The 26,462-nt window shown below is 35.6% G+C and overlaps 1 protein-coding gene across 2 annotated transcripts in view; it reads right to left on the bottom strand.

Moving 5' to 3' along the window:
• Positions 1 to 26,462, bottom strand: part of SLC12A2 (solute carrier family 12 member 2) — a 113,210-nt gene that overhangs the window by 18,601 nt on the left and 68,147 nt on the right. For both annotated transcript variants that reach the window (XM_032851969.1, XM_032851968.1), the window contains exons 11-18: positions 22,512 to 22,619; positions 21,122 to 21,245; positions 19,914 to 20,015; positions 18,184 to 18,339; positions 16,665 to 16,764; positions 11,757 to 11,868; positions 10,027 to 10,167; positions 2,936 to 3,042 (exon numbers count right to left, since the gene is read on the bottom strand). In XM_032851969.1, coding sequence (XP_032707860.1) covers positions 2,936 to 3,042; positions 10,027 to 10,167; positions 11,757 to 11,868; positions 16,665 to 16,764; positions 18,184 to 18,339; positions 19,914 to 20,015; positions 21,122 to 21,245; positions 22,512 to 22,619 — 950 coding nt within the window. The remainder of the gene's footprint in view (positions 1 to 2,935; positions 3,043 to 10,026; positions 10,168 to 11,756; positions 11,869 to 16,664; positions 16,765 to 18,183; positions 18,340 to 19,913; positions 20,016 to 21,121; positions 21,246 to 22,511; positions 22,620 to 26,462) is intronic.

Here is a 26,462-nt window from a genome sequence, read left to right as displayed (position 1 = left end):
CAGACCCTCCATGCTGTCACTAGGCACAGTAAATAAACGTCAACTGCTCTAAGTATTTTTAAGCAACTAAACTGAAGTGCCATAAGATAAAAGGATAAGAAATATTATTGTTTTAAAACTGCCATCAGTCGCCACGGCCCTGGAAAACCAGAGAGCGTTATTTTCCTATCTTTTAATTGCTGCCTGCTGTACAATACTCAGAGTAATACTTGACTCTCAAACATTCACTTCAGTTCCTGAGTCAGAAAGATCCCTTTCTTTCAGTGTTCCCATATGAGCTACTACAACAGTGTAAAAATTATTTATAAAAATGTCACTTTTTCTATTTTCTGTAATAATTATTCCATCTCCCTGGTCTTTCATCTTGAGAAAGAAAAAGCACAGCCCATGGAGGATGGCCCACATGATTTAACCTTTCTTTTACATCGTCCTTCCTTTCCAAATTCCCATATATACAGAAATACACAGGGCAGAATTAGAAAGTAGGATGAAATGAGGCTTACAAAAATGTAATAACCCCAAAGCTAAAGAACAGTCACAGCACTTGAAGGTCCAACAGGGCTTTAATTTTACTAAGAGCCCTTAAGAATTATTTGGGTAAAGTATTTATTCATTGTATACTTTACTAATCAATATAAAGAGGCGTTTTATTTATTTTATTTTTTTATTTTTTTAAAGATTTTATTTATTTATTTATTTGACAGACAGAGATCACAAGTAGGCAGAGAGGCAGGCAGAGAGAGAGAGAGGAGGAAGCAGGCTCCCTGCAGAGCAGAAAGGCCCATGTGGGGCTTGATCCCAGGACCCTGGGATTATGACCTGAGCCAAAGGCAGAGGCTTTAACCCACTGAGCCACCCAGGCGCCCCTAAAGAGGTGTTTTAAATCTCTTTATAGGATTATGGCTGATCCTTCAAAGTTATTTCAAGGTAGCTATGAAAACAAAACTGTTGGGGCGCCAGGGTGGCTCAATCAGTTAAGCAGCTGTCTTCGGCTCAGGTCGTGATCCCAGGGTCCTGGGACTGAGGCCCGCCTCAGGCTCCCTGTGGAGCCTGCTTCTCCCAGTGGATAACCTGCTTCTCTCTCTCTGCCTGCTGCTCTACATACTTGTTCTCTTTTTATCTCTCTGTCAAATAAATAAATAAATAAAGTCTTTAATACAAAAAAAAAAAAAAAAAAAGAAAGAAAACAAAACAAAACTGTCTTATATGCTACAGGTAAGTAAGTATGGTTCCAATGGGAGTTCCAGTAAGGGAAATAACTCCGGTGAGTTAAGGGTAATCAGATCAAACTTCAGAGAAATAAGATTTGAATCTGGTCATAAGACCTACTTTGCCAAATACAATTTTTTTTTTTAAAAAAGGACAATTGTTTGTACATAAAGGGAATACTTTATAAGAACAAATGAACAGTTCTATTTTACCAGCAGCTTTAATAAGAAAACATTCTTCTTCTATCAAGAATGGTGGTGTGGGGCACCTGGCTGGATCAGTGGGTAGAGCATGTGACTCTTGATCTTGGGGTTTTAAGTTCAAACCTCACGTTTGGTTGAGATTACCTTAAAGAAAAACAAACAAACAAACAAACAAACAAAAACGGGGCACCTGGGTGGCTCAGTGGGTTAAAGCCTCTGCCTTCAGCTCAGGTCTTGATCCCAGGATCCTGGGATCGAGCCCCACATCAGGCTCTCTGCTCAGCAGGGAGACTGCTTTCTCCTCTCTCTCTCTGCCTGCTTCTCTGCCTACTTGTGATCTCTGTCTGTCAAATAAATAAATAAAATCTTAAAAAAAAAAAAAAGAATGTTGGTATGATAGACTCAACCACTGAAAACAGAGTTGCCAGAACACAGTCGCTAGGGGGATGGAATAAAGAGGTGATGGGGATTCAGGAGGACACTTTTCATGATGAGCACTGAGTGATGTAGAGAATTGTTGAAGCACTCTATGGTACACCTGAAACTAATATGTTAAAACTGGTATGTTAACTATATTAGAATTAAAATAAAACATTTTTAAAAAGATGGTGGTGTGAAAAGTCCCCTTTATTCTTTAAAAAGCAGTATGAGAGAGATAAAGAGACCCGTTAAGCAAATTCCAGAATACTAGGAAAGGAAGTACTTCAAAATTAAGAAGAAAATCTGGCAAAAATAAAAAGAAATCTTATTCTTTTTATTAAATAACTCTGTTCCAAAAGCATTTGCGGTAGATTAAGCAGATGCATTCATAAAAAATCAATTGAGACATAAACAGACTAAAATCAGAAAGAGAAAAAAAAAAGACAAAGTAACAACAACAAAAAAAAGAATGCATTAAACAATCCTTACAAAGGCAGCTGAAGTCATGTTAAACACAACTATGATCACTGATAAGTATCCTTCATTTGAAATACCACTAACAAGTGAATAGCAGACCCAGAATTTACACTCAAGAGTAGAAAAGCAACTCATGTAAGTACACTAAAAAAAGAAAAAAGAAATATAAATGAGCTAATGCATTAATCAATTAACTGCAAAACCAGTTTCCAAGGACAGCAAACTAAAACTTCTGAGGGTCATATCAATGATGATATGTCTTTCTCAGCTCCAGATATTATAATGATGTAATAGAAGGTAATGGATCTGACAACACTGGGAAATCTGCTCAGCAATAGCTACAAGGACTCGAAAAAGCTTCCTAACTTAAATGGGAAGCCAGAGTATGTACGTGTGTGTTCATTTGTATACGTGTGTGAATGTATGAATGTATGAAGTGACATAGAAAGCTCAATCAAAAATTTTTGTTAATAGCTAATCAACTGAAAACCTGATAACCTCATCGGATTGTTCATTCTTATGCTTCTACTAGAAGAGACTATATGAGAAACCTTTGCAAACAAGGCTTCAAAAACCAGCAAGTTTTCACTTTCTGAGTCAAGTTACTGAGTTAAAAGGATACTTACTGAAATATGTTTATGTACATATCCACATCTCTCATATCTGCTTGCAACCAGTCTTTCTTAAATCCAAGGACAAGTGTATTGGGCTTCATACGCCCAAGACCAGCAGCCTAAATAAAGTATAGGAAAAATATAACTTTAAAGATATACTATTCAGCAAAATATTTTTTAAAGGATCTAATCCTCCAAATGGATAGACTATAAACATTTTTAAGCTGTGCACCCTTATCAGCAAAAACTCTTGAGTATCTAATTCACGCATGTTAATAAACTATATATATTACATTATCATATATTATGATTAAACATATGCAAAAATTGAAGATAAATGCTTTAAAAAATTCTAAATGGACATTTTCATACTCATATGATTTGCCATAATTTCTCTATTTTTAGTAAGAAAAAGATAGCAGTATATCTAATCTTTCATAAAAATCATAATGATAGTGTTATCCTTAGGTTTTTGCTAGCCATTAACATCCAGAAACAAAAGTCCAAATGGAAGGCAAGCATTATTCGTTGCAGTTCTGAATTCCACCACTAAATTCTGACTTCTTTTGACCAATCATGCACAAGTTTCTCCTAAGAAGTGGCTAACTTTCTTCCTCAAATGTTCCATCAAATTATTTTTTGTGTAACTTCATCAAGAGCTGCAAGTCAATATGCTTAACATACCCCCAAATCCCATGAATCTCTTCTTTTGTAAGATAGTAAAACACAGATTTTTGAACCCCATTATCTATTTGCAAAGTTTTCTCAGAGCCCCAAATAAAAATTTTCTCACCATAATTACTCATTTCTTGCCTCCCTCCAGGTGCTGGTAACATTTAATATACTTCTGTCACTTGAATTTACTTGTCCTCAATGTCTGTCCCTTGTGACTGGTTTATTTTATTTAGAATCATGTCTTTCAGGTTCATCCGCATTACACCATCTATCAGAATTAGATTCTTTTCTGGGGCTGAATGATATTCCACTGTTTGTGAGTACCACATTTTGTTTATCGATTTATCTGTTGATGGAGGCTCACCTTTTGGCTATTGTGAGAAATGCTATCAACACTGGCATACAAAGATAACAACCTGTTTGGCCCCTTGCTCCAATTTCTTCACATGTATGTCAAGGAGTAGAACTGCTGGTCATATGCAGATTCCGTACTATGCCAAGCAACCACTGAACTGTTTCCCACAGCACCTAAAGCATGCTATGAGCCCACCAGCAATGCATGCATTTCAATTTCTCCACATGCTTAGCAACACTTGTCATTTCTTGATTTTGGTGGTGGGGGGGTGTTGGCAGAGAGGGGTTGTTTTAAATTATAGATATCCTGGGAGTATAAAGTTATCTCATGGTGATTTTGATAAGCATTTCCCTATGACTAAGGATACTGAGCATCTCTCCATGCATTTATTAGCTATCTTTAGCTCTTTCTTGGAGAAATGTTTACTCAAATCCTTAGCCGATTTTTAACTGGGTTGTTGGTCTTTTTCTTCCTGTTTTAGGAATTCATATGTTCTAGATATTAAACTTCATCAGATGTATGACTTACAACTATGTTCTTCCATCCTGTAGGTTGTCTTTCACTTTCTTGATGTCCTTTGATGAATGTAAGTTTTTAATTTTGATGATGTCCAATTTATCTATTTTATTCTTTTGTTGCTCATGCTTCTGGTGTCATATCTAATAATACACTGCCAAATCCAAGGTCATGAAAATTTATCTCTATATTTTTTTCTAAGAGTTCTATGGTTTTAGCTCCTATATCGCTGATCTATTTTGAGTCAATTTTGGTGCATGATGTGAAGTCACATTTATTTTTTTTTATTTTTTAAAGAAATTCTACTGTCAATGTGAGGCTCAAATAGAGATCAAGTGCAACATGTTCTACTTGGTGAGTCAGGTAGACATCCCCACACTCAAATTTTTAAACAGGACATACTTAAATCATGTTTTGCAAAGATTAAATTAACTCAAATATATATTAAGTGCTTACCATGGCCCACGCATGGTCCTAAGGACTTGGGATAATTAGAAATATTTCTAACCATATAAAACTTCAATTCATTCTCAAAACATTCTCTCCATGCACAAGTTTCTTTCAAAAAATAAGATTTTTTTCCCCCACTCAGTATTAAAAACCACTCTTTGCCTTCAAGGGACAGATAAAAAATAATCATTATTATTTTTTACAACTATCTGTTAGGTACCAAGATAGCCATTAACCCAAACAGTTTTGTTTTTGTTTGTTTGGTAAAAGAAAAGCAAGAAACATCTTTAAGTTTTAGAGCTTTTTAAAGAACTAAGCCACAAGATAACCAGTAACTTCTTGATGGCACAAAATGTTGTCACTGTAATCCTCTTTTTATTTTCTTTTTCATCACAAACTTTTGTCACAATCTTATTATAATTAAAATGTTTTATTTTTATAAAATTAACAGTAACATCCCATAGCACTCTGTGCTCGTTTCAACTTCATTATTTCAATAACTTTCCCCTGAATGACTGAGCAAAGAAATTTCAAATGTATCACTCATCCCTAAATTCTTTGTAAATTCTAATCCAAGTAGCTATTCACTCACAAGTAACGTTTTGTTTCCATAAACCATCATGTGTTTTAAAGAATCATTTATTCCTGAAAATATGTCTTCTCTAGAACAGATTTAATGGTTCATAAAAAAATCATTTTTTTATGGAATTCCACAATTGAAACCAATCAGGCAGAATGCAGTCCTTTGAAGCTCATCTCTAGTTTCAAACATTCCTGTAATTTGTTCCTCTGACTCTTTAGCAATATTTTCTGTTCATCTTCCACCAGAATTTGCTGATGAGAAATGTATTTGTTATCATATTTTTCTGGGCAGTATCATAACCGTTCTTACTGCAGCAGAAAGACCACTTAACATCCACAATGGTACATGACTTTTATTTTTGCATTTCACTATTAAGTAAAAACAGTTCCAAACATTATGGTTATCTACTTAAATGCAGTTAAGTACTGCTGTGAGATTTGTATCACTTTAAAAATCAGTGAGAAAGAAAAATTGTAGACTTGTGGCTCCTTGTCCTGGATGGTTAAAAGGTTCAGCTAACAGTGATGGCTTTAAATTATCATTAGCAATTATCCCATGGCTCCATAGATTTAGGATGTTGCTATAGGATCTGGACATAATTTATATTTCAAATATTCTTATTGGGAATGTGAAATTATTTTGGTCTACTTATTTTAGAATAATTTAAAAGAAATGACCATTTACCTTAAAATCTGGCTAATGAAGGGGAAAGGTGCCAGAAACACTCCGTATATATTACAGAGTATACTTCTAGGCCATTTTTGTCCTGGAAAAAGGTAGAGTTATGTCTATAATGAGATTCTGAATGAGATCCACTTGATTTAAAGGGCCATCATAATCTATGATCTGAATTTTCAGTAAGAACTATTAGATTTTCCTCTTTGCGATGAAGGTTTAAAATTGGATTGACAGGTTAGTGGCTCCTGCCATTAAAAAAAGAAAAGAAGGGGCGCCTGGGTGGCTCAGTCCTTAAGCAGCTGCCTTTGGTTCAGGTCATGGTCCCAGGGTCCAGGGATGGAGCCTCCCATTGGGCTCCCTGCTTGAAGGGAAGCCTGCTTCTCTCTCTCTCACTCTCCCTGCTTGTGTTCCCTCTCTTGGGTGTCTCTCTCTCTCAAATAAATAAATAAAATCTTAAAAAAAAAAAAAGAAATGAAAAATCCAAATATACAAACAAGTCAGCAGTCCTGATGTGTCACTGCCAATGGACTCATTAAGCAAGCTACAGGTAGAATGCCTCTTTTTAAAAAACTGAATCTCAAGTTTTACTGTGAAAGTTGGATGTTTAAATGTTAAAGATAACTAAAATGCTTATCATCAGTAACTAGATAAATGAGGGATAGAGAAATGAAAAGTCAGAGAGAAAGGTGTAGGAAAGCCTAAGAAAACCATCTAAAAACAGCATTTCTGGGACTATAACATAAGTCACTGAAGAAACAAATCAACATACAAAAAACTATTTTGACAAAGATTATAAATCTCTAACAGATATACAGGCATTTGCCATTTGATGCAACACCTTTCCAAAAGGTACAAAGTAAAGAGAAATACTGCCAGTGGCAATTTATACTAAGATGTCAGTGATTAATTCTCCCATGTGTAAGTTTATTTTGCACAGATAGCTCTGCCACCAGAATAAAGTCAACCTCTTGGACATCTATGTCAAGTGCTGGTATATGCCAGGTTTATAGGACAGCCTCAAAATACCACTCTTCTATGCATCACACCTTTGCCCCACACTGCTGAAATGCTCAAGGCCCACTGGGGTGAACATGTTAGGGGACGTCTGATGGGAATAATGCACCTTCACTCTCATCAACAGTGTCATTTTTATTATAGGAACCTTTACAGGCAGATATCAAAACGCAGGACGTGGACTGCACAGCAGCAGCTGTCGAGTCACAGAATGGCAACCTCTCAGGACTCACTGCAGACCTGCTAAGCCACAGCCCAGCAGGTTGTTCTCAAAAGTCCACCAGATGATTCCCATGCAAGCTCAAGCTTAGGAGCGCTGCTCTAAGAAAGCATTTTCCCTCATTTCCTGCATAATATTGATTAAATACATAGGAAATGCTATAGAAATGTTCCTATAAATTGTAGAAAACAAGTAAGATTTACCCAGTGGAAACAACCTTATGACCAGAGATAGGAATTTACTTAAATAATAAAAATTTCACATAGAAAAGTGAATAGGGGCACCTGGGTGGATCAGTGGGTTAAGCCTCTGCCTTCAGCTCAGGTCACGATCTCAGGGTCCTGGGATCGAGCCCCGCATTGGGCTCTCTGCTTGGCGGAGAGCCTGCTTCCTGCCCCCCACCAATCCCATGCCTGCCTCTGCCTACCTGTGATCACTCTCTGTCAAGTAAATAAATAAAATCTTTAAAAAAAAAAACCTTAAAAAAAAAAAGTGAACAAATAATCATGTACCCACACTACCTAAAGAAAATAAACATGACACACTTCAAACACCCTGTTTCCTTCTCGTGCCCTCTTTGTATTTTTACTATGTATTCCATTATTTAGGCAGACACATCTACACATTTTTAATTCATATAAAATTTAAAATTTTATAGTATCCCCATATTGTTCCTATATTTTAGCTTGCTATTCTCCTTAATGCTCTTTGTTTTCGAAGTTTCTCCCTATTGCTATGTAGAATTCCACTGCATGATTATACCAGGATCTTTAAAACCATGACTGATGGTTGTTGAATTTATGCCCAGCTCTTTGTCACTACCACACATAATGCTGCTCTGCAGTTTCAGATAACCTTTACACATGTATGTTTCCCTGAGGTACACATGTAAGAATGGGATGTCCTAGGATTCCCACAGTTTCAAATTTGCAGGACACTGCCAGGTTGCTGCCCCAAACGGTCGTCCCATCTGTGTTATTACAGCAGTGCCAAGATTTCCAAGTGCTCTAACTGCTCCTAACACTTTCAAGTGGCAGACCAAACTCTGGTCAGTCTAATGAGTATGGAGTAAACATGTATTGTATTATATTACTACATTATATACATTATAATAATGTAATTACGTGTACATTAATTACTTTAATTGATACAATGTATTGTTTTAATACATCCATTGCCATTTATGTATCCTCTTCTTTTCCTTTATTTTTGCTCCTTTATTTCCCTCTTCCTGATTTACATGATTTCTTTACATATTCTGGGCCATATTCTTTTGCTAGTAACATGTTGTCTCTCTGGTCCGTGGTTTCCTATTTTTGTTTTCATGGGTTTGGTGGTTTTTTTTTTTTTTTTTTTTTTTTTTTAGAAGCATAAAGTTCTAAATTTTAACTAAAGAATACTTATCTCTTCTTCATAGTTCAATTTTCTCTGTCTCATTTTAAAAAATTCTTCCCTCCTCCAAGTCACAGAAGTATTCTGTATTTTCTTCTAGTAGTTTAAAAATTTGTCTTTCATATTTGAGTTCTTAATCCATCTAGAAATAGTTTTGGTATAGTCTTTGTAATGATCTGTTACATTATTTTTTTACATGGATAATTCATTATCCCAGACCATCCAGGATTTAATGTTACCTCAGTCATGTATTAAATATCCTATACGAGTGGTTCTATTTCTCCTGTTTTATTCCATTAATTAAATTATCACTACTTCAATATCACTATGTCTTAAGTGGTATTGTAAGTGGTGTCTGTAGTTTACAGTAAGGCTTTGTATCTGCCACAGAAAGCCCACTTCCACCCCTTATTATTCTTGAGGATCACCTCAGATATTCTTACCCTTGTACTCATCAAGTGTGAGAAACGTGAAACATTAAAAAAGAAGGGGCGCGTGCGCGCGCACACACACACACACACACACACACACACACACACAAAAACAAAACAAAACCAGAAGGGGCACGGATGATAGCACTCTGAGCCTCCCACCTCTGCTTTAACAAAGTGAATGGGCTTCCAGATAAGCTTTCTTTGAAGAAAGGGATTCCTACAAAAATAAGATAGCAAACAGTATCTTAGCCCATTTATTTCTTCCCACAACCTTTAGGGCTGACTGAGGAAATTAAGTTTCAAAGAAGATGAGTAACTTGCTCAGAAAAAATTCATAATAAGAAAGTGGCAATGCTAGCATTTAATTCCAGAACTAATTTCAAATCCCATGTAACTACTGTGTCATACACAAAAAGGAAAGTGAAGTCTAAGTTTAGTAAATAAATAGAAATATAGTAAGGAACTAGAAATTTTAAAAAATTACATAAGAACTGCCATTACTTACCACTTTAAAAAACCCCAGTGAGGTAGAGTGGAAAATGACGGGGAAATACCTTAAGGAAATGGGCTAAGATAACTTCCAGATAGGTTTTGCCCTGCCAACCAACAGCACACTCTCTCTCCAGTTCTTTAAGCACTCAGATTACACAAATCTTAGTAGTAATACAGATATCTTAAAAGATACACCATTTTTATCTATATGAAGAATGATACCTAGCATGCAAAAGGTTTTAAAAGCTTACACAAAACTTGAATTTTGTTATTTGAAAGGTGTAACGTATTTACCTGCATTAAATATTGTGCACCTTCTCTCAAATCATCTGCATGGACTGGAGCATAAAAAGCTTTCATCTTGTTTTTGATAAGCCACCGCTGGTATTTGGCTTGATCAATGGACATCTCTTTCATGGCTTGTCTTCGAGGGCCCTTTTGGATAAGAATATTAATAATGCCTTTAACTGAGAGATAAGCAGTCTACATTTATGAAAATCACCCTGTTATACTAGCTTAAACAAGGTGCCTAAACCTTGGGGATGGGAGAGAACATTTCATTTCCATGTCAATGAATTCTTTCTGTAGCCCTGAAGATTATGACAAGATAGGGTTGATGGAACAGTTAAGGCACAGGAGGCACCATGAAAAGAGAGAAGAGAAGAGGAAGAAATACACACTGAAACATAAATAGGAAGTTTTGCAATACACTAAGTAAATGACAGAAATAAGAAATTATTGAAAATGGAGAAGAGATCATATGGAGAAAAGTAAGAGCCTTCTGTTTTTCTACAAAAAGTTTCCCAATTTATTGTTTGTCCCCAATGTCTGCGTTATTAATTCTGAGGAACCTAAAAATATCACTGAAAAGGCAAGTTTGCTGTAAAATATAAATGCATTTTTTTCTTCATACTTCTGTTAAATGATGAAGAACAGAATTAAGGAAATGAGATTTTCAACTTGGTATTCTATTTTGATCCTTGCAAGCAACACATAAAATGTGTTATATGCAAATGTATATAAAGCAAAAATCTAAAAGTAGTTTTAAGAATACGCCTTGATTATTCATGAAAAAGTAAAGGAAAAATACAGTTTGTTTTTCCGAGGAGGAAGATTGCCTCATTTGTAATTTCTTGTGGTCAAAACCCCAACCTGAACTGACCAAACCAAGAGACAAACTGAAAAACTCCACCAGTCCTAATGGGGGACCAGGAGCCAGTGTCTTTGTGTTCTCTGCCAGACCAGCTTTGACTTTGGGTCTATACAAGTGAGAGGGCAACTCTAGCAGGAGCTGAGATATGGGGCATCCAACACACATTTCTAACAAGATGCACAGAACGGTTTGGGACAAAAGCTCTTTTGACAAATACTCCAATTTCTCATGCAGAACAGGTGACCCATCATCTAGCAATTCTTCTCAATAGACAAAATGCCAAAAATAGAAAACGACTTTTGGGTGAAAAGTTTACCACTATTTTTAGTAATGTTAGTACTCATGGTTAGAACACAAATGAAGAGGAAATTAACAATGTTCGAGCTTGGAAATTTAGCATTCTGTTTTTCTTTCGTACTAGATGTTAGCTATTTACCACAATTCATCTACCTCCTTGAACCTCTTTTTTCCTCTAGTAGTAAACATTCCTAGTGTTCTCAGAACAGTATGAAAAATATTAGTAAGAAAATGCACATAATGTATTTCATTTAGACTCCTTACCAAGAAGCTACTTTTCTTAGCCAAACCATTTTTTAAGAAAAATGTAGCATGGTAAAATCTCATATTAAATAAGAAAAAGAATGAAGATTCAAAATTCTAAAATCTTTTCTAAAATGAGGTTTTGAGACTGTTTAGAAAATTTTGAATATTTTGAAGAATATTTTGAAGAATATAACTAGCTTCAAAAAAACCCCAAACTCAACAGATTCATCTTGTCAAATTGTTTCATACTCAGAAAGCCCCACAAATTGTAAGTTATACACACAGAGCAAAAAATGTCTTAATATAAAAAAACAATACAAACACTTACCATATGTACATGACTACAGATCATCAAACCAACATTTTTTGTGAAATCATGAACAAGATGAAGTAAAGCTGGGCGTGAATTTGGAGCACCTGTCATAACAAGACACTGTGGCCTAATTTAAGATTAAAAAATAAAACAAAATTAGAGGAGTTTAGATTTTTGATAACATGGACATGTTTTTAAGTTGCTTCTCTTAAGAATGTATTACTACACTAGAATCTCCTTTATACAACCATCCTCAGGACAATACACCACAGAAGTCTCAAAAGAAGAGGACTTTCAACCAGGGTTTATCAGTACATGAGAAATGCAAAAACAAAAACTTCTTGGAACAAACATCATACCAAATGTCCTTCTAAAATAATAGGTAATATTATACATCAAGATTCTGGTAGGTTTTGCAAGAAGAAATAGAACAGTTAGGGTGCCTGGGTGGCTCAGTGGATTAAAGCCTCTGCCTTCAGCTTGTGATCCCAGCATCCTGGGACAGAGGCCCACATCAGGCTCTCTGCTCAGCAGGGAGCCTGCTTCCCTTGCTCTCTCTCTGACTGCCTCTATGCCTACTTGTGATCTCTGTCTGTCAAATAAATAAATTAAATCTTTAAAAAAAAATAAAAAGAAAAAAGAAATAGAACAGTTAAAATATATTAAATATATGTAACAACTTTTCACCGTCTAAAGGTAATAAAATATTCCAGTTCTTTCACAGAACTCACAAAACTTCCTAAGAACATGGCGTTCCCTTCATGTACAAACAGGTCACCTTCCTTCTTAGCTTGATCACATAATAGTGATTTCTACTTCATAATATCAGCTCTCTCTAATCTAGCTTAATTTTCATGACAGCCATCATATAAGTAAAATCAGCTAAAGTTGACTTGAAGATTTCTATCTGAAGTAAAAGTTTTAATTTTAATTATGACGAAAATCAAAACTAAATTGAATTGCCTTTGTAGACAAAAAACAGTGGTATGACTTTCACATATTCTTAACTCTTGATTTTAGCTGACAAGAAATGGAAATCAATGTTATTTTATGAAAAATATTTGGGTATCCATTTTAGAAGTTCAAATATTACCATAAATTCTTTAAAGCAAGAATTTATATAATTAAAACAAACTTTAACAAAAGGCAAATAAACTAAAATTTCTGACTTAACCACTAAATTAAATGTTAGGGTAGGTCCTAATCTCATAAAATAAGCATGAAAACTTGAATAAAGACTCCTGGGGCTCCTGGGTGGCTCAGTGGGTTAAAGCCTCTGCCTTCCGCTCAGGTCACGATCCCGGAGTCCTGGGATCGAGCCCCGCATCGGGCTTCTGCTCAGCGGGGAGCCTGCTTCCTCCTCTCTCTCTCTCTCTGCCTGCCTCTGCCTACTTGTGATCTCTGTCTGTCAAATAAATAAATAAAATCTTAAAAAAAACCCAAAAAAACAAAAAAACAAAACCAGAACAAAAACCTATCTAGAATTTTAGTAAGCTATCTGAAAAAGAATTCTCCCTGTCTGGGAGAATGGCTTGGGAGAATTAAACATGACATCATCCTCTACAGTCCAGTCTGCTCGGTCTCCCCGTCTGAGCTTTAGCAGGTTAAACAGCTAGCTCCCCATATAGAAATTACATAATTTCTAACCTTCTTGGTAGCTTACAACTGACACTCTGAGTGACTTACAATCCATTTCCTCTAAAAAGGAAGCAGGCTACCCTTCACACTTTGTTTCCCTTTCCTGTAAGCTACGCCATGGATGTGGTGATGACTTTGATCACATGGACAAAAACATCTGCTAGGAAATGACAGACTGACAAGATGCAAGAAATGTGGGGCCTGAATGAGCCAGTACAGCAAGTGTGCCGGCCGTAAGCCACCCATATGTCTCTGGATTATCATATACCAGTGATGTCTGTCTTGTAGAGCCACCGCATAAGTTAGTATTTTTTAATGGTAGTTTAACTTACACTTTAATAAACCTAGTCCTACAGTTAAATAACTTGTAGTCCCTATCTTTACTAAATGGTAAATATACCAGACAGGCTTAATTTGGTATAGTTGTATCATGCCAAAATGTATAGTACAAAATGTATTAGAGATGATGAGTACCAATGACATCTGTTTCATTTTAACTCCTTCCTCAAAAAACGCCAGCGTATAATGGGATTTTTTAAGGCACAAAAATCCACAAAAATATGAACAGTAATACAGAAATACTGAAAGCCAGAAAGCAGATGGAAGAACAAGAAAGGATATAACAGATCAGGAAGAGGCTAAATCTATGAGCAAGCTGTGAAGCTACCTGATTTTATGCCTAAAAGAAATCACCAAAATGCCTACAAGTTAGAGGTGGTAGGTGCCTCTGGAAGAGGAAGGAGCCATGTATTAAAGAGACCAAAGTCAGAAGCAGTGGTTTCAACTCAGCACAAGAAACCACTAGACAGAACCAAATCATTTCCATCCCTATGATGAACAAGTATCTCTGTCCTCCCCCAATTCTGTTAGGCTAGGGCTTATTTGCCAGAAAGGGCCTCAAAATCACAACGAGGTATCACTTCCTAATACTCAGAATGGCTAGTACCAAAAAGACAAAAAGTAAGCAAGGATGTAGAGCAAAGGGAGCCCTCATGCACTGGTGTTTGGGGAATGAAAATTGGTGCAGTCACTACCGAAAACAGTTTGGAGGTTCCTTAAAACACTAAAGAGAGAGTACCAGAGGATCCTGTAATTTTACTATCATGTATGTTGGTGATGAAAATGAAAACACTAATTGGGAAAGATAAATGTACCCATATGTTTATTGCAATGTTGTTTATAACAGTCAAGATACGGAAGAAACCTAAGTACCCAATGGTAGATAAATGAAAGAAAAATATGTGGTATATATACATACAATGGAATATTACTTGTTCATAATAAATAATAAAATCTTGCCATTTGCAACAACATGAATGAACCTAGAGGTCATTATACTAAGGAAGATAAGCCAGACTGAGAAAGACAAATACCGTATGATTTCATTTACATGTGGAATCTAAAAAATAAGAGAAAATAAACAGCAACAAAGGGAGAAAGAGACTCAGAGAACAAACTAATACAACAACAACAACAACAAAGAGAGAAACAGACTCATAAATATAAACTGCTGGTCACCAAAGGGAAGGGGATTGGGGAGATGAGTAAAATGGGTGAAGGGATTAAGAGGTACAAACTTCCAGTTATAACGTTAAGTCTTGGAGATGAAAAGTACAGCACCGGGAAGAGCTGATAATACTAAAATACATGTATCACGGTGAGAACTTCGTCATGTACATGATGGTTAAATCACTATGTAGTATACTTTAAGCTGATTTAGATTTTTAAAATCTTTTAAAAACCTTTTTATTATTATTTTTTTAAGTAAGTTCTATGCCCAATGAGGGGCTTGAACTCATGACCTTGAGATCATGCTCTATTCATTGAGCCAGCCAGGTGACTCTAAAACTAACTCAGTATTATACGTCAACTATACTTCAATTAAAAGCATTTTTTTTTAAATTAAAAGAAAAAAAAAAGAAGTCTGCTGGTCTGTGAGATACCAACAACAACCAAAGGCAAAAGCAGCTACTTTCATCAGGGGAGGAGTGAGAACACATTTACACACTGAATCTGGAGATCTCCCAACCTCCTTTCCAACCTAAGAACTCTGGTAGCCTGTACTTTTATCAACAAGCAGAATATTAGAATATTCTTTCTGGGCAATCTGAAAAAAAAAAAAAAAAAAGTCTTCAAGAGGACTTAAATTTCTCAAAGAACCAGTAAAACCACATTAATCTACAGTAAGTGTTTTACTGACAAGCCCCACCTACCAATGCAGTTTCCCTGGCCATGGACCACAATTACTTCAGACCAAGCTAAATCTAAGAACCCAAATTAAAGAAACAGGAAACAGTGAATAAAACACTTCAAAGAAACAGAAACTACGAAGCTCAGAAAACAACATCTTTCACGAAGTTTGGTGAAGGGTGAGATGCTCATGTATATAAAGTTAGGAAAAGAAAAGAATGGCTCCAGAGGAAACAAGGAAGGTGTACAGACAAGAAAAAACAATCATAATTTACTACATGGATCAGCTGGGAATCATTTTAAAAAGTTATAAAAATATAAATATGAAGTATGACCTAATCAAAATAATGACACAAAAGTATACTGTGAGGAAGGGATAAAGGGAAGAGTGCATGTGTGTGCCACCACATGTGGATGAAGGGCATGGACAGATAAGGCCTAAAACATCAAAAATACAGTAAAACAATCATGATGTCTGAGAATATCAAGTAATTACTAAATGAATCAGCAAAGAGTTGAAAGTGGTTGCCTGTGGTAGGTCACAAGGAGGGACACAAGCAGTTGGGCAACAACACATTTTCATGACAAACCCAAGTTTCTTCTCTCTCAACTGTTTATGTGTAATTCTGATAAAGATTTAAGAAATTATTTTGGAATAAAATATCTCTTTTCAATATTCCCATTCCTATAATGAAGCAAAGCAAAAGGTTTTTATTGATGGCAAATTAACTTTGATTCTACTTAGTAGTTATAGCGTACTTAGAGAACTTCGATGGCTGCAGAGGGGAGAAACAATTCACTTTGTGAGCACTGACACTTAAAAGCCTTCAAATGGGAGACTTCTAACACTTTCACTCTCAGAACATTTTTGTTAAGTTAGATAATTCACCTCTTTGTCAACTTTTTGTAACTAAAAAATCTCATCCTTGTTTTTGAATAAAATGCCCAACCAAAGTCCAGCCAAAACAAAAAACAATAATCTATGCTTTCAGGAAACTTCTCATGAAATAGCAGCATACAAAAATGTTACTGAATGTTAAGTAAAGAACGGACTGCCATATACAACCAATGATTCTATGTTACCTTACTGCTCACCTAAAGTTTTTCACATGGTCTTCCACTCCCGAAAGACGAATCGAATGTTGCAGTGCATTTAGGTAAGTCAGAGCTTGTGTAGAGGATCCCCAGTTCACATCTGTGGGAAGACAGTGTTCATGTGGCAACATACCAACATTAACCAACAATCAAGAACCTATCTGAGACACAGAGAAGTAAACAGTGCTTTCATATAAAAAAATCAATTGCTAAAATAAACCACTGTACTCTGAACTACAGCATGACACTATGCTAATCTGAACTGTAATTGCTTTTATCGTAAAATGTAGAAAAAACTAAGGTGACAAGGCTGCACACATGCCAGGCATGCAACTCAAGAAAGTACCATGGGTAGTTTTTAAATTATTACAAATATAGCCAGACATCTAACAAGAAAGAGGCAGATCTCTGAAAGATTTCAAAACTCTAAAAGGACCATTTATAGTACATACCAGTATAAGTTATTTGTACAGGCAAATATCATTCTGTATTGAATAAACAGCCTGGCCACCAAATATGATTTTAGACATCTGTTATTTTAGAGAAATAATTATTTTTAAGATGGTTAAAACATTACCTTCTTTGTCCATTTCATTTCTAAGGCCAGCACTCTTATCCAAAACCTCATATCTGGATTACAAAATGCTTCCTCACAATTTGACATGGCAACACGTGAACTCTTCTTTTGGGGCACAAATTTGTCAAACCTTTTTTACTGGTTCCTCCCTCAGAGTTAGAGGTCACCGTACTACACTGGATCAATCCCAACATACCCAAGTGTCATCGTCTTATGTGGAGATAGACCTGATAGTTATCAGTGTGACACCTTCTGGGTAATCTTTAACTATTTCCCAGTTAAAAACACCTTTGTCAGGATGCCTGGGTGGCTCAGGGGGTTTAAGCCGCTGCCTTCAGCTCAGATCATGATCCCGGGGTCCTGGGATGGAGTCCCATATCAGGCTCCTTGCTAGGCAGGGAGCCTGCCTCTCTCTCTACCTCCGCCTGCCTCTCTGCCTGCTTGTGTGCTCTCTCTTTCTGACAAATAAATAAATAAATAAAATCTTTAAAACAAAACAAAAACAAAAAAACCCACCTTTGTCAAATCTTCTTTCTAATATACTGTAAATTCCATGGTACTTACTATACAGCAGGTACTAAGACTACAGTAGTAACATTTATTTATTAGACTAACAGTTACTACAGGAGCTATTTCACTAAGTCTAACCCTTCAAAAAAATTTTTTTTAAGTATATTGAGGGCCACCAGCATGTTAATAATACAAATTTGTCATTTTTCTGTAAGTAGGATTAGTTAAGTCTAATTTACAGGTAAGTAGGCATTCCAGAGAATAAAGCCTTGTGGCAATTATTTCCCTAAAATGTTATGTATTTGGAAATGAAGCATTTTAGGTTTTATAAAGCACCTTTCAAGTGCACAAAAGATGATGCTTAGATATAAAGTAACAAAGAACTTCTAGATGTTTTCTAGCTTGAAATAATAAATGTGAAAAACTACTGACCTGGTTTTTTGTAGGTAACATAAATATACAGCCCAAGGACTATTACATATGTTAGCAATGCAGCCCACCAGTTAATAACGAACATCACTATGCAGCAAAGAATCGCTCCAAGAAGTGATATCCACATGTTGTAGTATTTGAATGCAGGACGCCACCCTAACGATCACAAATAAAACAGATACATCAAAGTCACTCAGATACCTTATCTGCTGTAGACAGTGGTACATATGTATGCACAAAATAACTTTCTTTGTGGTCACTTTAAATAGTAAGTATAAGGATAATGTGTAATAGTAAAGCCACAGGGCATTACTGAGCCCAAGATCTGAAGGCCAAGAAGAGAGCCCATCTGTTTACTTCTGTTTTATTCTATATTACTAGTTTCTGTATTCAATAAATTCTTCATCAAAAAAAAAAAGTTTAAATCAAACTATCTTAATGAATGGTTAAAAACTACAAAAGACTGAAAGAAGAAGTTTTCAAATCTAGCCCTTAATAGTGCAGTTTTATGTTCTGGATTTTAGCAGAAGACATATCTGTATTCTAATGAATATACAGGAGAGTTCAAACAGAATGTTCTTGAAAATTGTTAGAAGTTGACCTACCTGCTAGAAAAATTAACAGTTAAGTATAGAAACTTACCTTTGGTTAAGTATTTAAGAATTAAGTTCACTCTAAAAAAAAATGCTGATGACTACGTTTTAAAATTTTTATTTCATAGCCAAAAAATATTTTTAAATCATAATTTAATATATTTCATATTCTTTTTTTAAACTAAGTTTCACACAAAGTTATGAGAGAGAATCCAGGAAAATTCTGGGGACCTTTTACCTAATTTCTCTCAATGATAATATCTTGCAAAAGGATACTGTAATATCACAACCAGGATACTCCTATTAATAAAGCCAAGATAAAGAAGAGACCAGAACAAGCATCCCTTGTGCTGTTTTTTACAGCCACACATACACTTCTAAAATTTATATTCTTAAAGTTCTGAGAAGTTTTTAGGTCCTTAGAAGGATAAGTGCTTTTTGTTCCTTCAATTCTTTCCCTGGTATCCAATTATTGTTATGGTTTATAACAAAAAGCCATCAATAAAAGTATAAGAGGCACTTTTTCAGTTGCAAGTGACCCTTTATAATAGAACTCCATAGAACTTATTGTGTTGAAAATATTTTTCTGGGCAGGTTAGCTATACCATCATAATGTTCTCAGAACCTAAACAGAAAGCAGCTAAATAAACAAAAACAGGGAAAGAAAAGCATAATAATTCTTTCAAAGTGTTAGAATTTGAGATTAATGCTCATACATGCTTCGAAGACAAGTAACAGTACATTACTGGGAAACTTCATGATAAAGAGATCTTTGAAAACTCACTAAATTTGACTCAACTGTGAAGGCTGACTGAGCATTAACGGGCTAAACATTCACAATACCATCTTTTTAAAATGCGTTAAAGTCGGGGCGCCTGGGTGGCTCAGAGGGTTGAGCCTCTGCCTTGGGCTCAGGTCATGATCTCAGGGTCCTGGGATCCAGGCCTGCATCCAGCTCTCTGCTCAGCAGGGAGCCTGCTTCCCCCTCTCTCCCTTCCTGCCTCTCTGCCTACTTGTGATCTCTCTCTGTCAAATAAATAAATAAAATCTTTTTTTTAAAATGCGTTAAAATCTTACTTTCTCTAAAATCAAAGACATTGGTGCATTTAAAAAATTTTTTAAAAAATGTAAAATCACCTGGAGATTTTGCAAGTGACGCATGGAACACCGAAAAATTGATCAATGCATATGACGCAAGGAAGAAGTTAGAAATAATTGGAGCAATAACATTCAGCTCAGCTGCAAAAGAAACACGAGGTATATTTATTGACACACCAGATACTTTTTGACTTCTTAAAAAATGAAATTATTTTAAACCTTTAGATGACAGCCTAAGGAATAGTCCCATATCCAGCATTCAGACTTAATGAATACTTATATTTTGCCATATATAGTTTGTATACTTTACTTTTCAAGAATCTAACCTTGGGTCCACAGTTGAAACCCTTTATACCCCATTCTTCCAAAGTTGGTATATTTTTTTCCAATGGTACTACACGGTTTTACTAAATATATATATAGTTCACAAGCATTAGGCAGCCCTGTTTTGGGTATTTTAAAAGTCAGACAAATAATGTCACACTATATTTATTATTCTACAACTTGACTTGATGCATTTGTTATATTGGAGATTCATTCATACGGATATATGAAAATCAATTTTATTCATTTTTTTTACTCCTGAATAATATTCTGCAGTTTCATTCTTCTGCTAGTAGATATTCAGGTTGCTTCCATTTTTCACTATTACAATTAATGGCACTAGAAACATCCTTGCATAGGGCTCCTTGGGTATATATTCAAGTTTCCCTAGGGTAAATACTCCTAAAGAGAACTGCTGGATTGTGAGAAACTTAACTCAACATGCTGATTTGTTCTCCCAGAGTAGCCTTACCCAAATAGATACCTAGCAACATTACATGAGAGTTAGTTTCCACACATGGTGGTATCATCAGACATTTAATAAAAGCCCACTGTCATCTTTACCAATGAAGACTCATTTAGTTCAACTGCGATCAGGGGCAAAAGTGCCCAAAACTAGCTTACTGAAGGCTATACCTTCAGGAGGGAGACCTGAAATCTTTTCCCTTATGCTATTATCTCATTTATTTCAGGGACAAGAACCCAGGAGTTCCCTCTCATGAGGCTTTAATGACAGCAATAATTTGAGCAAATATTTACTGAGCACTATTATTTGCAGGATTTTCTATATGCTCTTTAAATTGATCACAAAGAAACTAACTTCATTTAGTAAGCAAAGTAAGGTTTTGTTTATAATTCAATGTTCAGAGCTAATACTGTAACTACCTCAAAATCTCGATTAGCACGCCATTTATATGACTAACCAATTAAGATGAATCCAAGGGCAATTAAGAATGTTAAGATGTAGCCACGAAGAGGTTCATTATTTTTCCCGTAACCTTTAGCAAACATCTGGAAAGCTGGGTAGATGTTGTCCTTACAAAGGGCCTAGGGAAGAAATGTCATATTAGAAGGAAACGGAATGCAATTAGCTGTACATATTTCTTACAGTTTTGATAGGTTACTCAGGAATAGAACACAAGTTTCTAATTCTTGGTCCTCTTTCCTCCCCTTGTATGACACTGCTTTACCTACAATCTGCAAAGGAGATCATGTATTTCAAGCATCAAAAGGTGGCTGGTTCAGAACACCACTGAAGCTTTTATCTGCCTAACCCCACCCTCACACTGAAATTCTTCCATGAAAAAAAAAATCAGAGAAGCAGGTATATAAATTTAAAAAATCTGAAAACTTAGTGTGACATAAGTATGACCTACATTGAGAAAAAAAAGTCTGAATCCTAGATTTAAAGCAGATAAAAATCCCAATTATAAACTTAACCACTTTTCTTAAAACTTTACTAAGAATTGTTTGAAGAAATATATTCTACATTTACTGTACTGACTGGCTACAACTTTAATATTAAGAACAAGGCTGCAGAATCAATGTTTCTTTTTTGGACTTAGTAAAAAAAAGTATTTCCTGTTCAGTATCAGCTATTTATATGATATTGATTAAAGGGAGATAATGTCTACCTTATGCAACTTTCTACCCTAAGTAATTAACAGAACATGTGGCAAATAGTAGGAATTCAAATATCTGTAAAGTAAAACATAAAGGCTGACATACTGCTAAGAGGGACAAGATCCTTTAATTCTTCTGATTTATGCTTGGAATGCATTCATTAATCTTGGTAAGACAACAGAAAAAATTAGCAAAGAGAGTATGTCAAAAAAACCAAAAACCCGGGCGCCTGGGTGGCTCAGTGGGTTAAGCCGCTGCCTTCGGCTCAGGTCATGATCTCGGGGTCCTGGGATCGAGTCCCGCATCGGGCTCTCTGCTCAGCAGGGAGCCTGCTTCCCTTCCTCTCTCTCTGCCTGCCTCTCTGCCTACTTGTGATCTCTCTCTGTCAAATAAATAAATAAAATCTTTAAAAACAAAAACAAAAACAAAAACAAAAACCCATCACTACTTCCAGAAAGACAACTCAAGGATTACATCCTGACAATAGGTAAATGCACTAAAGTTTATAGAAATAGAAACATTCACATTCAAGTACACAAAGTTAAACATCTGGCTTGAGATATGTGTGTATAAGTCATATACACATATGAGGTTGTAGAGGTAAACAAAGGATTTGAAAAAATAATCCCAAATTGAAATGTGCTATCAAAAATTACCCTTCAATAACATCTGTAATATGAAAATACCTACCTGAAATATTTTGGGAGCACTCACAAGGGATGCTAATGCAGAAGAAAGAGTGGCTGAAAAGATACCAGCAGAAATTAATGGTGCAAATCCTGACACCATGCTCATTACCTTAAAAAAGGGACAAAAATGAAAAATTAAGTCTTGTAAACCACTAAAAAAAAAAGTACTATACATATTTATTATGCTAATGAAGGAGACTGATATCAGGGAAAAATGGTAACAATGAACAGGAATAATAGTTACATGCATTATTAATTTCTGAAACAGAAATTTTCTGAGCCCTTACCTTCAATCTTTTTATTTGGTAAAATTTCAAAGACATACAATGGTAGAGAAAATACATAATGAACAAATCCTCATGTCATTGTGAATCAAACCCCAGATATCACTTAATGCATAAATGTTTCAGTACGTACTTCTAATGGGTAAGCACATTAAAAAACCTTAACTGCAAAGCTGCTGTCACAGTTTGAAAAGTAAGTAATTCTTTAATATCACCAAATAGCCTATCAGCATTCCAATTCCCCCAACCTGTCCATCTTTTCTTGCCTTTTTAAATAGTTTGTTTCAATCAGGATTCACAAAGGGACTACACATTAAATTTGGTTGATATGTCTCTTAAGTCTTTTTCAATCCATGAGTTCACTGTTTGTTTCCTTTACATTTTATTATTTTTGGGTCACTGTCCTCTAGAAGCCTCACACTCTGGATTTTGCTGACTGCACCTCCAACTTATATTATTTAACCTGCTGGTCTCACCTCTGTATTTCTAGTCAACTGACAGACTAGATAGAACTAGTCGACTGATAGGTCATCAGACTGAAGCCAAGTTTTCTGACAGGAGTATTTCAAGATGGTACAATACACTTCTGTCAGGTCGTTCTTTCTGTTTGTGGTTTTGTTTTGGTTAAGATAATAGACCTGTACTGTGGTTATGTTTTTTCTTTTTAAGGGCACCAGGGTGGCTCAGTTGGTTAAGCAACTGCCTTCGGCTCAGGTCATAATCCCGGAGTCCCGTGATGGAGTCCCACACAGGACTCCCAGCTCCACAGGGAGTCTGTTCTCCTTCTGACCTTCTCCCCTCTCATGCTCTCTCACACTCTTTCTCTCAAATATATAAATACAAATTTTTAAAAAAGAGACCTTAAATACTAGACCTAAATGTGGAAATATTTCTACCTGAAAGGATCTAAATCTATGATTGGTCTTCACATAATCTGGGAAGTAGGAAGTTATAAATAAAACAAAGTCAGCCAAGCACTGGTGACTGGTAAAGCTGGACAATGTATGCTAGCTAGGTACATTACACCACTTTTCAATCTTCGTACATGTTCAAACATTTCCCTACTGAAGTTTAAAAAAAAAAAAAATGGATTGACCACTTAGATCATGACACGACAACCAGATAAATCCAAACTCAGGGGCAAAATGCAACGTAACCTGCCTGGACTCTTTAAAATATCAGTGTCCTGGAAGATTACAACAGGCAGGCTGGTAAGTCCCAGATTAAAGGATTTTAAAATAATAACTAAATGCCATGCATGACCTAGATTGTATCTTGGATATAAGTAAAATAACTGAAAGAGACATTACTGAAGCAAGTGGGGAAGATGAAGGTGGAATATATTTCGGTAACAGTATTTTATCAACATTAAATTGCTTAAATGGGATAACTATACCACACTCATATAGAGTATTTCAAATACTCTGATAGGCATTTTATGATAGGTATAATTTATTCTTATATGTTTGAGGAGAAAAAGAATATACATATATACAAAGATAAAGCAATGGGGTAAAATATAAACTAGTAATTTTAAGTGAAGGGGTAGGTATACAGGTATTCACTGCACTGTCCCTTCACATTTTTGAAAACTGTGAAAAAATAAAATTGAGGTGGAAAATACATCTGGTAGATTCAGGTAATGCCATCTTGACCCATCCATTAAAATTTCACCAGCAGTGAAACAGTGACCATCACCTAAATTCATTATTACTTCCTTAGGAGATATTTACTTGTGTGTGTGTGTGTGTGTGTGTGTGTGTGTGTGTATTTTTCCCTTTGGTAAAGTAAATTTGCATTTATTATAAAGGAAATTTCTATCTGTAGAGAAGTTTCCCTCTCTTTTTTTTAATTTAATATCTTAATTTAATTTTATATTTTTCAGTGTTCCAAGATTCATTGCTTATGCACCACACCGAGTACTTCATGCAGTCCATGCCCTCCTTAATACCCATCACCAACAGTACTTATTTGAGAGAGAGAGTGTGTGTGCCCAAGTGGGCGTAAGGGGAGAGGGAGAGAGAGAATCTTAAACAGCCTCCATGCCCACCTTGGAGCCCTACACAGGCCTCCATCTCACAACCTCAAAATCATGACCTGAGCTAAAATCAAGAGCTGGAAACTTAACTGAGTAAGCTACCCAGGCATCCCTACTTTTCATTTATACTGACTGAGACCATGTGCCAACTGACACCAAGAAGATAAGGAAATACGGTGTTAAGGTATTAGTGACTATTTTACACTTGACTGTAATTTTATATTTTAAGCCAGATGTAAAGTTAACTACAGGCACAATCCCTGGCCATAATGCATCAGTCTGGTTATGAGTGTATATAATTCCACCTTGTTAAATATCCCCCCATGTATCTTTCAAAAGACTCAATGTTAAAAATGAAAACTACATTAAAGTGTTTTAATGAACATTAGTATTGTCGCCTCTAAGCATTTCAAGGAGAAAAAAAATCCTGAAAAGATCATTTTCTATTCAGCCCTTTAGTAACAACTTGGTTAGTTATATGCCATGTGTTTTTCACAATCACTGTATTTCACAGCTATTAACACTAGATCAGCATTGCCAATCCTGTCTTTAGGGAAGAGATTATAAAGGACATATAAGATGGGCCAAGATCAAAAGGAGCAGACTTGATTTCTGTTATATATACTTATCAAACACATAAAGACCTCAGAGATAAGTGCAAAGACAGGAGATAAATGAAGAGAGAAAGTAAGGAACAGAGAATATGATAAATTGCTGGACTAAGGCAAAACAGACACCACAAGCATTATATGTATCTGTAACATTTCATCTGCCATGTTTTGAGTAAAAATTCCATTTTTCTTCTTCCATTACATCATCTCTTCTTCCATGAACGGAGGTAAATAATGCTCCACGCTTACCATCTCTAAATACTATGCTTCTAAAATTGGCCAAGTTTCCTGTTTTCTAATTATTTGTTTACCTAATAACCTCTGCATTTTCCACCATTTAATGTCAAAATATGAGTAGTAAAGATAATGATAATGAATGTAAATAATGGTAACACCAGTGTTGTTGAGAATACAAAGAAACACGAGTCTCTCCAATAAGAGGGGGAAAACACAGAAGTCCAATAAAAGGTAGAAAAGTGGCAAGTAAAATGAATGGTAAGATTCTGCATGGCGTGTCTGTGTGGGGGTACGTGTGTGACTTGATGACTTGTGATTTAGGAAATCTTCATGGTAATGGGTCTCCTTGAAAGCAGGAAGATTTGGACAAACGTAAAGAAAAAGGCAGGTGCGTGTCCAGCAGAGTGAAGCACCGGAACAAAACAAAACAAAACGACCCTAAGAGGGTGAGTTAAACGTGTATGCATGTGTATGTTCACAAGCATGTAACCCTCAAGTTCAGTACGGACAGAAGGTAGGGCGATGTAAGCCTGGGTGTGAAGGTTTCGACCGATAGAGCAAAGAAGCTCACGCTTTATTGAGCAATAAAGCTTAACAGTCAGGTTTCAGATGACATTAAAATACATAACTATATTCAGAAACATGAAGATTATATATGAAAAATAAAAATTAAAAAAATTGAACAGAACTTGAAAAGTGTATTATAAAATTTAAAAAAAAAATTAAGAGAAGTAAGGCGATCCAAATCACTTTTCCTCCTGAAGTATGAAAAGTCGATTACA

The sequence above is a fragment of the Lontra canadensis genome, unplaced genomic scaffold (assembly GCF_010015895.1).
Source record: "Lontra canadensis isolate GAN:19392208 unplaced genomic scaffold, GSC_riverotter_1.0 scaffold5, whole genome shotgun sequence".
NCBI classification, from domain to species: domain Eukaryota; kingdom Metazoa; phylum Chordata; class Mammalia; order Carnivora; family Mustelidae; genus Lontra; species Lontra canadensis.
Note: the sequence above shows the minus strand (reverse complement) of the source record. Positions and strands in the feature narration are given on the sequence as shown.